General features: G+C 56.9%; 5 protein-coding genes across 5 annotated transcripts; 4 read left to right on the top strand and 1 right to left on the bottom strand.

Moving 5' to 3' along the window:
• Nucleotides 1–370: 370 nt before the first annotated feature.
• Nucleotides 371–1,926, top strand: EHS24_002502 (uncharacterized protein; the record flags this gene model as incomplete). The annotated part of the gene is made up of 3 exons (XM_028618238.1): nt 371–484; nt 559–656; nt 708–1,926. 3 exons carry the CDS (start codon nt 371–373, stop codon nt 1,924–1,926), a joined length of 1,431 nt encoding a protein of 476 aa, XP_028473194.1.
• A 2,833-nt stretch (nt 1,927–4,759) lies between these two features.
• Nucleotides 4,760–6,854, top strand: EHS24_002501 (uncharacterized protein; the record flags this gene model as incomplete). The annotated part of the gene is made up of 7 exons (XM_028618237.1): nt 4,760–4,980; nt 5,098–5,397; nt 5,453–5,639; nt 5,694–6,004; nt 6,103–6,378; nt 6,418–6,532; nt 6,579–6,854. The coding sequence occupies 7 exons, from the start codon at nt 4,760–4,762 to the stop codon at nt 6,852–6,854; spliced, it is 1,686 nt and encodes a 561-aa protein (XP_028473193.1).
• Nucleotides 6,855–9,083: 2,229 nt separating this feature from the next.
• On the top strand, nt 9,084–9,703 carry EHS24_002500 (uncharacterized protein; the record flags this gene model as incomplete). Its single annotated transcript, XM_028618236.1, has 3 exons — nt 9,084–9,336; nt 9,388–9,633; nt 9,675–9,703. 3 exons carry the CDS (start codon nt 9,084–9,086, stop codon nt 9,701–9,703), a joined length of 528 nt encoding a protein of 175 aa, XP_028473192.1.
• Nucleotides 9,704–10,403: 700 nt separating this feature from the next.
• Nucleotides 10,404–10,676, top strand: EHS24_002499 (uncharacterized protein; the record flags this gene model as incomplete). The annotated part of the gene is made up of 2 exons (XM_028618235.1): nt 10,404–10,598; nt 10,641–10,676. 2 exons carry the CDS (start codon nt 10,404–10,406, stop codon nt 10,674–10,676), a joined length of 231 nt encoding a protein of 76 aa, XP_028473191.1.
• A 395-nt stretch (nt 10,677–11,071) lies between these two features.
• Nucleotides 11,072–12,096, bottom strand: EHS24_002498 (uncharacterized protein; the record flags this gene model as incomplete). Its single annotated transcript, XM_028618234.1, has 5 exons — nt 11,072–11,098; nt 11,284–11,351; nt 11,752–11,809; nt 11,994–12,031; nt 12,081–12,096. The coding sequence occupies 5 exons, from the start codon at nt 12,094–12,096 to the stop codon at nt 11,072–11,074; spliced, it is 207 nt and encodes a 68-aa protein (XP_028473190.1).
• Between the last annotated feature and the right edge of the window lie 55 nt (nt 12,097–12,151).

Genomic DNA, 12,151 nt, shown 5'->3' with positions numbered 1-12,151 from the left:
GCACCCCCCCCAGTTTGCACTGTGATGTTGCGGGCCACGACATCCACAGGGGAACGCGAGGGGACGGGGGCTTGAGAAGAGGTGGCTCGCGCGCTGATGCCTGACAGCTGGTCGCACCTCGCAACAATACTTAAGTACCACCAACCGTCTTTTCTTCCTCCCCATCCTTTAGCCTTTCCTACTCTTCCGTCTCCCTCTCCCCCCTCCCTCCAAACAACCACAGCTTCACCGGTCTGGTACCGACAGCACAACACACTCACTTGTCAAACTCTCGTACAGCACATACGCAACACCTCCCTCCGTCACCACCCCAACAGAACATCCCCTCCCCCTCGCTTTCCCGCATACCACCACCAAAACACTCATCGCAATGAAGTTCAGCGCCCTCTTCTCGGCTCTCAGCCTTATCGCCTCCGTTACGGCCCTCCCCATCACCTTCAACCGCCGCTCCGCCCTCCCCTTCGTCGGCGGTGTCAACCTCGCTGTGAGTCAATATTCAAAATGTGCCACTTCTTTGTGGCACACGGACACACATGATGCCTGTGCTAACGGTTACAGGGTTGCGACTTCGGCATGAGCACTGACGGCACTTCGGGCACCTCGTACTGCCCTGGCACCAGCCAGATCTCCCACTTCGTCGACCAGGGCGCCAACGTGTAAGTTGATCATTGCCGGCGGCATTGCCGAGTGCTAAATGCCACTCACAGCTTCCGTCTCCCTGTCGGCTGGCAGTACCTCATGACCTCGGCCTCGTCGACCTCGCTCGACGGCTCGCAGGTCTCGACCTTTGACACCATGCTCCAGGCTGTCACCGCCACCGGCGCCTACGCCCTCATTGACATCCACAACTACGCTCGCTGGAACGGTGCCATCATCGGCCAGGGCGGCCCCACCGACGCTCAGTTCGCCAAGCTCTGGTCGCTCCTCGCTACCAAGTACGCTAGCAACGACAAGGTCATCTTCGGCCTCATGAACGAGCCCCACGATGTCGACATCAACACCTGGGCCACCACTTGCCAGACCGCCGTCAACGCGATCCGTGCCGCCGGTGCCACCACCCAGACCATTCTCCTCCCCGGTAACTCTTGGGACACCGCCTCGTACTGGTCTGGCGGCAACAACGCCCCCATGCTCGACATCACCGACCCCTCGTCGTCGGACAAGTCGCTCCTGGTCCTTGACGTCCACAAGTACTTTGACTCGGACGGCTCGGGATCGTCGACCACCTGCACCAACAACGGCCTTGACCTCTTCACTCCCCTCCTTACCTACCTGAAGACCAACAACCGCAAGGCCTTCGTCTCGGAGTTCGGCGGTGGCAACAACGACGGCTGTGTCTCCTACGTTTCCGAGTTCCTCACCTACATCACCGCCAACGAGGACTACTTTGCCGGTTTCACTGCTTGGTCGGCCGGTGCCTTCGCCACTGACTACACCCTCTCGCTCACCCCCAACTCGGACGGCTCTGACCAGACTCTCTTCACCGGCGCCATCAAGCCCTACCTCCCCGGTGTCTCCTCGTCCACCTCGACCACCAAGGCCTCGACCTCCGCCGCTGCTACCACCTCGACTAAGGCCGCTACCACTGTTGCTACCACCTCGACCAAGGCTGCCACCACTGTTGCTACCACCACCAAGGCTTCGACCACCTCGACCAAGGCTACTGTTTCCTCCGCTGTGGCCTCGACCGTTGCCGCCGCCACGACCTCTGCTGGTGCGTCCTCGTCTTCCATTGTTGCTGCTGTGGATCTCGCGACCTCGGGCACTGCGACCTCGGCCGGCTCTTGCTCATCCTCGTCAGCCGCTTCGACCTCTACTGTCACCAAGTGGGGCCAGTGTGGTGGCGCCAACTGGACTGGCAGCACCACCTGTGTCTCGGGCTCGACCTGCACTTACCAGAACGACTGGTACTCGCAGTGCCTCTAAGCAATAGCACCCTCTTCTCAACCTCCTACCCAAACTCGCACTTGAAGTGTGTGACTACCTCAACCTCGCCGACGCCAGCTCGTCGGTCGGACTTTTTGTCATAGCTTCATCCCCCTCCTGCGTCTCCTCCTCCTCCCCTTACCTACTAGGTTCTTTCCAGTGCCGGTGACGACGGGCATCCGTGATGCATTTTGTCAGGCGAAAAAACAAGACCAAAAGATTGAAAAAACAAAACTAACCACTGGAACGGGAAGGGGGACCCTTGTGGCATGGCATGCACGGGCAGGGCTACTGTTAGAGATTGGAACCTTACGGGAGCACGCGGGCCAGCTTCCTTCGCTTAACACTTCAAGCTGCGGACGCGGATGTCGGAAAACAACGTCTGGTCCGAATCCGCGCGCGGCTGATGTGCTGACGCGGAACAACTTCACAGTGCCCGCTCGCTTGCAGAGATTGATTCTGGGATGGCTGGGCCATCTGGGTGGGCATTGCCAAAAATACGACGCCAAGTCGATCGTTCTATGATGGGAGTGTGAAGGCTTATCAGGCAACGGTGAACGGGACGTCGATCCCTCTCTCGTTAACGGGGAGGATTGTGGCGTTTACCATGGAAAGACGGTGGCCGACGACGCCCACACCGAGTCCCCCACCTCCCCCCGGTGCTCATCGTGCGGTCAGCTTATGGGACTTGTTGAACCAAGTTCGGAGGCTTACAAATGAGCACATGCGTAGTGATCAGGCCTTCGGCAGACAGTAGACCTGCCTGCTTGGGACGATGCGGATGGTTGTATTGGCGCCTGCCTAACTTGGTGATGGGCAAAGCGTCGATGATTACGTAACAGGTCGTTCCTGCCAAGACGTTTATGATTGCAGAGCGGTTACTGCATTTTGCATGGGCAACGGGCATATACCCTCCCCAGAGTGACACCATTGACCGGGGATCGATTCCAGGTGTGACCAAACATAAAGTTGTCTGGTTAGCGGGGCCCCCTGTGACTGAGGACCACACCTCTCCCAGTCCGGCCAGTTCCCTAGGCCATGCACGATGCACGATCAAGTACGAAAGTTCTTTTTGGCTCTCTGCAGTTGGCCGTTATGGCAGTGGAATTATGGGCACCTTCTTGTCGGTCACCGTGGAACATGACGTCAAATGTCCGTCTTTTAAAGCCCGTCGCCCCACTTTATCTGGAATTTGCCTCGTCCGTCGTTGCGTTGCCGAGACACTGTAGGACACTCCCACATGATGCTGCACGTTGGAGTGTCCTACAGTGTCTCGGCAGACACTCCCACATGCAAAACATCACATCATCTGGGGGTTTACGTTAGGGATCTGAAGCATGACCACCTCCAACAATGGCCGGTATTTTGGCTTGGCTTCAAGTGCCGACATGGAGCTTAGCCTTGTAGAGGCTCCCCATATCCCCATCCTTCCCCCAGTCTGAACCAAGACCTCTGCAACATGTAACGCGAAGGGGGACACAGGAAGTGGCCTTGCCCACCACAGTTCCCTCATCTCGGCCTCGGACCGACCTCCGCACCGATAATCTAGACCTGGTAGGGGACAACATAGCCTTCAACAACAGGAAACTCCAGCCGAGGACGCGCGATGGTTATGGTAATTCCGTGTTGCTCTCGACTGCTTTTGGACCTGGGGGATGCCATAATTAGACCCCACTTCGGTATCGTGCGTGAGCCTCGCTTGGCATCTGAAGCTACTCTGCGCTGTGCCTCTTTTTTTGCCGTTGAGGGTCTAACCAGGCACAACCTGGCACGCGCATGCGGAATACCTGCGCATTTGCGTCATTTTGACGTGCGCATGAACTTGCGTGTGCAACTGTGCAACTGTGCTTGGGACAGAATAGGTACAGGCATGCGAGGGTGGCTCCCGACATCGCTCAGCAATGTGCGGAGGCACACAGGGTGAGACAACCATGTGTGCTCTGGCGCCACTGCTTGTTTCGCGCAGCAATACATGTTCAGTGCTCCAACTTATGGCGAAGAGCAAGTCATCGTTTGTTGAGACACTTGTATGATGTGTCACAGCGCCGAGATTCTGCTTGCACTTGTATGATACGTCACGACGCTGAGCTTGCCTGTGCACAAATGGCAGACTGCGGTAAAGGTGCCCAGCTCCGTAAGTAGTTCGCTAATGTCGTTAATCAGTCGCAGTCCCGCTATCCTCTCGAGTCCCGCGGCCAGTTTACAGACAAGGTGGAGGACGAGAAGCGGCAACCGACCATCTAGCTCGGTTCCCCCTGAACCATGTGGCCCAGCTGACTTTCCCGCTGTCACGGCGGAGAAGCCAAGAAGGCGAGCAATTTAAAATTGGCGACAGCTACTGCTCGTGTCCCTTCCATGTCACGATTTTCAATGGTACTTGCTGTGGGGGTGCGCAGGGAATGACCCTCCCCCAATGTGGCCCCTTGTGACGGCTGTTGTGGGGCTCACGCGGGAACCCGCACTAAGGGCAGGCCACAGATGTGAAGTCGCACGAGTACGTTGAGATGAGATCTCACCTCTGCCAGACGCGTGAGCAACAGCGTCAGCACAACTCAGAAAGTCCGTCGCCCCCTGCCCCTTGCCACACAGCAGAGCTGTGGGGTGCGCCTCGGCTGCAGACGGCAGGGCCTAGCAGACGAGGGCCGTGATAATCGAAATCATTCCGCCCCACCTGCAGCTGGCCCGATGCTGCAGTTTGGTTTCGAGGCCGGTGAGTGGTTAGGTTTGGAATATAGCGGTCAAGGCCCCGCTGCGCACGAGAGAAGACTGGCACTATAAAGGAGAGGCGGTAGCGCATGTCTCACTCCACAAGCCCCCTCAACAACAACAACACATGTCTTACGACAACGACCGCCGCGAATCCTTCGACCCCACCGGCCGCCGCAAGTCGGTGGCCGTTCAGGTCAACCTCCGTGATGACATTGCCGACTACGACCGTGTCGTCGAGGACGCCCGCAAGGCCACCGAGTCTGAGCACCACCTGTCTATTATGCAGGGTCTCAGGAAGTACCCCAAGGCTTGTGCATGGTCTATGCTACTTTCCACCGCTATTATGTGAGTTCTGGTATGATCGCACTCCCGCGACGAAGGATCGCCCCACTGTGTGGCAGGAAGTTGGTGGAGTGGAGGATCGGCCAATTAGCGGATGGAACCCGAACTGATACAACTCAGCATGGAAGGTTATGATGTCGTCCTCCTCGGCTCCTTCTATGCGCTGCCCCAGTTCAACCAGAAGTATGGTCACCTGGGCCCCAACGGTGAATACATCATCTCGGCTTCGTGGCAGGCTGGCCTCTCCAACGGCGCCCAAGTTGGTGAAATTATCGGCCTCGCCCTCAACGGTTGGGCTTCTGAACGCTTCGGATACCGCCTCACGATGATGGTTTCGATGGCCGCAATGATCGCATTCGTGTTCCTTCCCGTCTTCGCACATAACATAGAGACTCTGCTTGCCGGTGAGATCCTACAGGGGTGAGTGGACTGTCAATGGAAAGACTTCCTCATCGCCATTGCTGATGGACTGCAGTATTCCTTGGGGTGTATTCCAGACCTTGACCACCGCCTACGCCTCTGAGATCACACCTGTCGTGCTCCGTCCGTACCTTACCGCCTACGTCAACCTCTGCTGGGTGTTTGGACAGCTTCTAGCTTCGGGTATTCTTCGTGGCGTCCTCACTTGGGAATCGCAGTGGGCATACAGGATGCCATTCTGCGTGAGTGGCGAGGCTATAAACCGGAGTATGTTCTTTTTTCTGACTTGCCTCAAGCTTCAGTGGATCTGGCCGGTACCCATCCTCATCGGTACCTTCTTCGCCCCGGAGAGTCCGTGGTGGGAGGTGCGCCACGGCCGCATCGACAAGGCTCGCCACATCGTTCGACGCCTCAACACCAACCCTACGGATGAGTTCGTTGACAACCAGGTCGCCATGATGGTCCACACCAACGCTCTTGAGAAAGAGATGTCGGAGGGCACATCCTACTGGGACTGCTTCAAGGGTGTCGACCTTCGCCGTACCGAGGCGTCTTCCGGTGCATGGATGATCCAGAACCTCTGTGGTTCTGCGTTTATGGGTTACAGGTGAGCAAGCTCAACGGCGATACATTCACCGCGACGAATTGGATCCGGTGTGCCACATCCATCCCAGTCCATCCTACCACTGTTGGCTAACTCGTCAGCACGTACTTCCTGGAGCAGGCCGGTTTGGCCCCAAGCTACGCGTTCGACATGTCTATTGCGCAGTACGGACTCGGTATCGTGGGCACGCTTTCGTCATGGTTCTTGATGCCCCACATTGGACGACGTCGTCTCTACATTGTTGGTCAGATCGGAATGATCATTATGCTAGTTACCATCGGCGGCATGGGCTTCATCAGCAACTCCAACACAGGTGCACAGTGGGCAATCGGAGGACTTCTCCTTGGCTACACTCTCATTTACGACTCGACCGTTGGGTGAGTTTTTGACCCGTCGATCATCCGCTGATCACCCAGTCCCGTCTGTTACGCTCTTGTTGGCGAGCTCTCGTCTACTCGTTTGCGCGCGAAGACAGTGGTTATCGCTAGAATTAGTTATAACCTGATCGGCATTGTTAACTCAGTCATCATGGTACGTCCCAAAGTGTCAGAGAAGCGCGGTGTTGACGTCCCGTCAGCCATACTTCCTCAACCCCGAGAAACTCAACTGGGGCGGAAAGACTGGTCTCTTCTGGGCCGGCTTCTGTTTCCTCTGTCTCATCTGGACCTACTTCCGCCTCCCCGAGCCTAAGGGCCGTACCTACGGTGAACTCGATGTCCTCTTCGAGAACCGCGTCCCCGCCCGCAAGTTCCGCACCACCGTTGTCGACCAGTTCGCCTCCGAAGCTCACACCCCGCCCTCGGGCCACATGGACGAGAAGATGGCGGCCGACTACCAGCACATCGAGCACTAGGATGTACGTTTCTATATTACGCTGCGAGAGGACGAAGAGTAGTGGTACTAGCAATAAAGCGAAAACAACGTTTATCTAGTTGGAAAAGTGATGTAATTCAGGTGAAGGTCCGCACACCCGCTACGTTTGATCGCCACTGCCGTCCAGCTTGCCCGTTGCTATGTACAGATCGATTCGAGTAACCCCTTCAATTGGTCCTCAGAGTGTAGCAGAATGTCAAGAGTTTCTGATGACATAAAGTATTTTTCGATCTCATCCCCCAACATTCTCCACTTCACCTGGGGGCGCGACGGTCCTCCGCCGCTCCGCCCACCCCCACTGTGGTCCTCCAGTCCTCACAACCTCACTCGCCTCCTCACCTCTCCCCAATCGCTCATAAGCCTGGCCCCACACCCCCGCCCATCCCAAGCCGAGAGAACAACGCCGCGCAAAGAGAATGGCGAAATGCGACATGCGCACCACTGGACGATTGAGCTTGCGCCTCGCTTGTTGTTGACGGTGCCACTCGTAGTGCCAGTTTCCAGGGACATGGTTCTGGCCATGCCAGACCCGACGGGCAGAGGCGCGTAGATTGAGCAAGACGGAGATATGGCTGTTCATGGCGATAGGAGTGGTGGGTTTGCTTTTGCTCGATGTCACGGGGTACAGGTGGCGGGCGCGAGTTGCTCAATAACAGTAGGTCTGTCACGGTCGAGTTTTGTGCCTTTGCTAGTGTCTTGTTCGGGATAAGAACCTCTTGATGGGGATACTCTCAATTGAGTCCTAACCATCACGATATATGTATAAGCGGCAAGTGTCCCATCTTCAGGAACAAGAGCGATGTTCTCACCCTGTTTTGGATCATAGTGATCAGTGATGGAAGCACTGCTGATGGGCTGATGTGGAAGGGGGTGTAGGAGCGGTGAAACATGTTCCTGTATCAAGCACATTCTGATACAATACCAAGTTCACAAGTCAAAATATATGTCCCGCCCACACACCATGTAACTATGGTACGTAGTCGTATCGCAGTGCCAGCTCAGGTTGTCGATGGAGAGGGGATTTGTGGAGCCTGACGAGTAGTCTTGATTTTGGCTCTCTCGTCCAGTTTCTCCCTCAGGTCCCACCCCATGCATATTCCGAAGGAGAGTCCGATCATACTCTGATAGAACCCATGCCGATAGAATTCGCCATTGGTTATAGGAGGACGAGGCGCTGCAATCTCAGCTCGGAGGTCGAAGGCATAATACGGGCCTCGAGGGCGGTTGTGGGGGCCGTTCCACAAGCGACGGAGGAGAGCCAAGGTGCTGAAGGGGACGCTCATTTGAACTGTGAAGAGTGCTGGGGGTTGGTCACTGTCCTCCTCAAGGCTATCACTGTTGTGAGGTAATGTGTGATGCATGAATGCCTCCCTGCATACGCTCTTAATCTTTCTCTGGGTTTCTGAGCCAGGGCCAGAACGACATGTTTACACACCGCATTGCCGCAGGGCCAATGACCGTAATCACTTGGCAGTTTCACATCCGAAACGTTTTGATGCGAGTGGCACTGATCTGATTCACGAAGGAGGCAATGAAGCACGCATATTTGTATGAACAGGTAGTCCAATTGGCCTGCTAGCTGCTAGCTTGCGTGCGGTTGACTGTGGGCAAGTGCAGCGCGATGTGGCGGAATTTGGAATATTTTTGAATATTTATGTTCTTTTCCCGATATTTCGGGTACAGCATTCAAGCATTGCAGTTCATGCTTCGAGGTCCTATACGTTGTCAGAATGGAGTATACAGTCCACAATTCCCAAACGCAAGCGCCCAAGCGCCTGACTGCAACGTGGGTTCGGCGTGGCGATTTCTCAGTGGCCCGCGCACCAGAGATGGTAGATTGTCGCAGTCTTGGGGTTCTCATGTGCAAGGGCGCAAGTGGAGCCTTGGTCCCGGAGGTGCATGCGTGACACCCCTTTTCACTCAAGCTTGTGGGCAATCCTCTCTTTCTCTTTACCCACTTTCTCTCAAAAAGCCGTACAACCTCTTACTCGATCTCTCGACTCTTTCGCTTGAGCTCCCTCTACTCTCCCGACACCGTCCTCTTTCGGGTGACCCGCCACCACCTCTCCTTGGAGCCTTCAAACATTCTACACTCTTCCCATTTGACCTCCTTTGACGTCTCCACCAAGTCCAAAGTAGGTCCGTGCGCTTGGCCCCGTCGCCGTGCTGCAGGCTCAGCATTTCTGACAGTTGCAGCGCCAAGGACAAGATGACCACCCCCACTCCCATTCCCACTCTCTCGACCGACTCCAACTCGGTCCCTGCCCTCAAGGCCGACTCGACGGGATCCGGTCCAGACACCTCGGTGGACATGCCCCAGGACGGTCACGAGTCCTTCTCTGGCCTCGACCGCCCATGCTTTGGCTTCTCGTCCGGCTGCACCGGCTGCACCAGCTGCTCCAGCTTCTACGTCACCAACCACGAGACTGGCGACTCGATCTACATCCAGGGCATTGGCGAGGGTGAGCTGCAGTCTCCACCCACAACCCGTCACACAACTGACACGTAATAAGCGCACGACGACGACGTTGAGATGGAGGAGATGCTCTCCGCCATGATTGACCGCCTTGGTCCCGAAGGTGCCGCCGACCCATCCCTCCTTGAGGCTGCTATGGAGCTCGCGCACAAGCAGCTCGAACGTCGTGTGTCGGCCCAGAAGGCGGCTGCGTCGATCACGAAGACGGCCAAGAAGGCGGCGGAGACCGAAAACAAGGGCAACGTCGCGGTCACGGCCACGGCCACTGATGCTGCGGGAGACGGTGAGCGCTACCTGTCATTTACACTGTCTGATAAGCAACAGCTGCCAAGGCCATCGAGGAGTCCAAGTAACTCCCTCCCCAAGTCTAACAAGGCTGTTTATATATACGTAGTTTAAGAAGGTGAGGTATGTACATACATATTCGGGTGGCCTTTTTGGAGACTGTGGGGGCAAGCTTGGAGGTGGTGAGGAACACTAAAGCGCTGCCAGACTGCGAGGTTCTGTTTATGCCGACAGCCATTGTCAGAGTGGTGGAGACAACCCAACCGCCGACCCGCGCTGTCCCTCTTAGTCGGCATCGACGTAGATAAGCCTTTGCCCTGAGACTGGGCTCAGTAGACACACTTGTCCCATGCCTTGCATCTACAGATGATGATGCAGCAGCAAGAAGTGATGGGTTGGCCCATGAACCGACGGGGCCAACAATGCTGAACGCGCGGGCTGAGCCGGGGGACAAATGTCCTTGCGGCCTTCGTTCAAGCCTACCAAGAAGACCGCCTAGACTGCGTAGCTCCGTCCTTTTTGAAGCTCTGGCATAGCATGATGCATGCGGATGTCCTAGTACAACACAGGTTAAGGGATGGCATGGTGGGGCTGCATGCCAGAGTGTAAGTGTAGGCTTCTGATATCTGCCGGGAGGCGGACGTCAGCGCCGGCGCCATGGTCCGGTACTGTACATACAGACCGCAGCACACAACCAAGCACCCCCAGTAACGACTTCTACTGACAACACTTCGCAATCCTGGGCAAACCAGCAATACCACCTCCACAATGCCCCCACCACCTCGTGAACACCCACTTGACCGCGCGGCTGCAACCTTGCGCAAATCCGGACAACGCCTCCAGTCCTCGCGCTTCGTGTACGGCATGGTCCATCGACCCGGAGACCCGCGGTACGAGTACTTTCGCAAGCTCGACATGACGCCGCGAGGCCGGACGTTCCAGAGCGTCATCTTGGGCATGTTTGTAGGTGGGGCGCTAGGCTATGGGTGGTGGGCGAACAGGCAGAGGGCCAAGTCGACGTCGGCGGCGGCGCCGCGATGACCGCCTGCAGCCCTCACTCAGCCTTTCGCTCCACTGGACCACGTCTTCCGACATCATCGATGCCACCAACCGCCTGTTGTTTTCATGTAGACATGCTTCAACCGACAGCTCACCGCCACGCCGCATGCTCCATGCTCATGACCCCGGCGGCGCGCACAACTCCAACGACCGGATCGCCTCCCGTCCCAGGCTACCCACCTCCCCACCCCTCTTGCCCACAGCACTTCATCACAGGCCTCGCACCGCAATGCAGTCGTTGCTTCACTCCTCCCTCCATCCTCCTCACCGCTCCTGGCATGAGGCCCGGCCCTTCCGGCACAGTGACATCCTGGCGTGCTCCTCGGACCATCTAGCCCAAGCTTCCAGTCCAAGCTTAATGCATTTTGATCCAATATTTACTCGCCGACCTTGGTGGCCTTGCCCTGTAGTGTGAATCAAAGTTGATCGGGGAGGGAGGGTTGATGTTGATTCGGCAGTCGTTGCGCACGAGCCAAGACGGAGTGGAGGCGACGCCGAGAGGGTGCGAACAATAGAGAAAGCAGGAATGGTTCCGAAAAACACCGAATGTCAGCACGACCTTGCAAAACACAACACGGGACAGACGTACGCGGGCGTACTGGACAAGCTGGAAGACGTTGCCGACAACACCGACGGTGAAGAGGGCCATGTAGGCAGCTGCATGCCGGGTAGGTTGCGAGGTGGAGTGTAAGGGTACAGGAAGCGATGGCGTTCGGGGGAGGTCGGGTGCGGCGATGGAGAGGGGGAGGGGGCCGGGGATGAGTGCGATGGACCGGGGTGGTCATGTAGGTAGCGTAGGCAGTCGCAGAGAGGGCGAAAGGGGACGAGGGACGAGGGAGGGAGGGTGGGGAGATGGTCCGAAGGAGGAACAATGACGTGGTGAGTCGGCGACGGGAAAACACGGACGATGATGAGATGGAGGAGCGTGTGCAGAGTTCGGCCGGCGACGATGAAGGCGAGGGGAAGCGAACGTGAGCGTAAAGGAAAGACAAAAGTTGGGAGGGAGAAGACACGGTCAGCATGTCGTCACACAAGAGTAGCAGGCATCTCAACATACCGAACATGGGCTTCGATCCGGGCTTGCGGAGGTAGACAAACTCCTTGCCAGCCATGTTCTGTGTATTGTTAGTATCTGGTACACGCCGCAGGCAATGAATGCGCCCGGAATCGTAGAGAATGGCGCGTGTCCCATCTGCAGCGACCACGAGCCTGGTGGGGTTCATAGCTCGTGTCCGCTTGTTGCGACCAAAGAACGCGCGCCAATTCGACGACCGGGGATTCGTGCGCCGACAAACGCACCTGGAGGGCGATCTGGCGCTGGCGGATGTGGGGCTGGGCTGCAGACTGTCAGGAGAGTGATCCATTTGGGGAGAGCGACGAGCGTACGGTTGAAGAGGGACATGGTGGACGTTTGGGGGGTATGAGAGGTGTGTGAAGGAGGAGATGGATGCAGTGAG

This window comes from Apiotrichum porosum (genome assembly GCF_003942205.1).
Source record: "Apiotrichum porosum strain DSM 27194 chromosome Unknown scaffold_13, whole genome shotgun sequence".
In the NCBI taxonomy this organism is placed as follows: Eukaryota; Fungi; Basidiomycota; class Tremellomycetes; order Trichosporonales; family Trichosporonaceae; genus Apiotrichum; species Apiotrichum porosum.
Note: the sequence above shows the minus strand (reverse complement) of the source record. Positions and strands in the feature narration are given on the sequence as shown.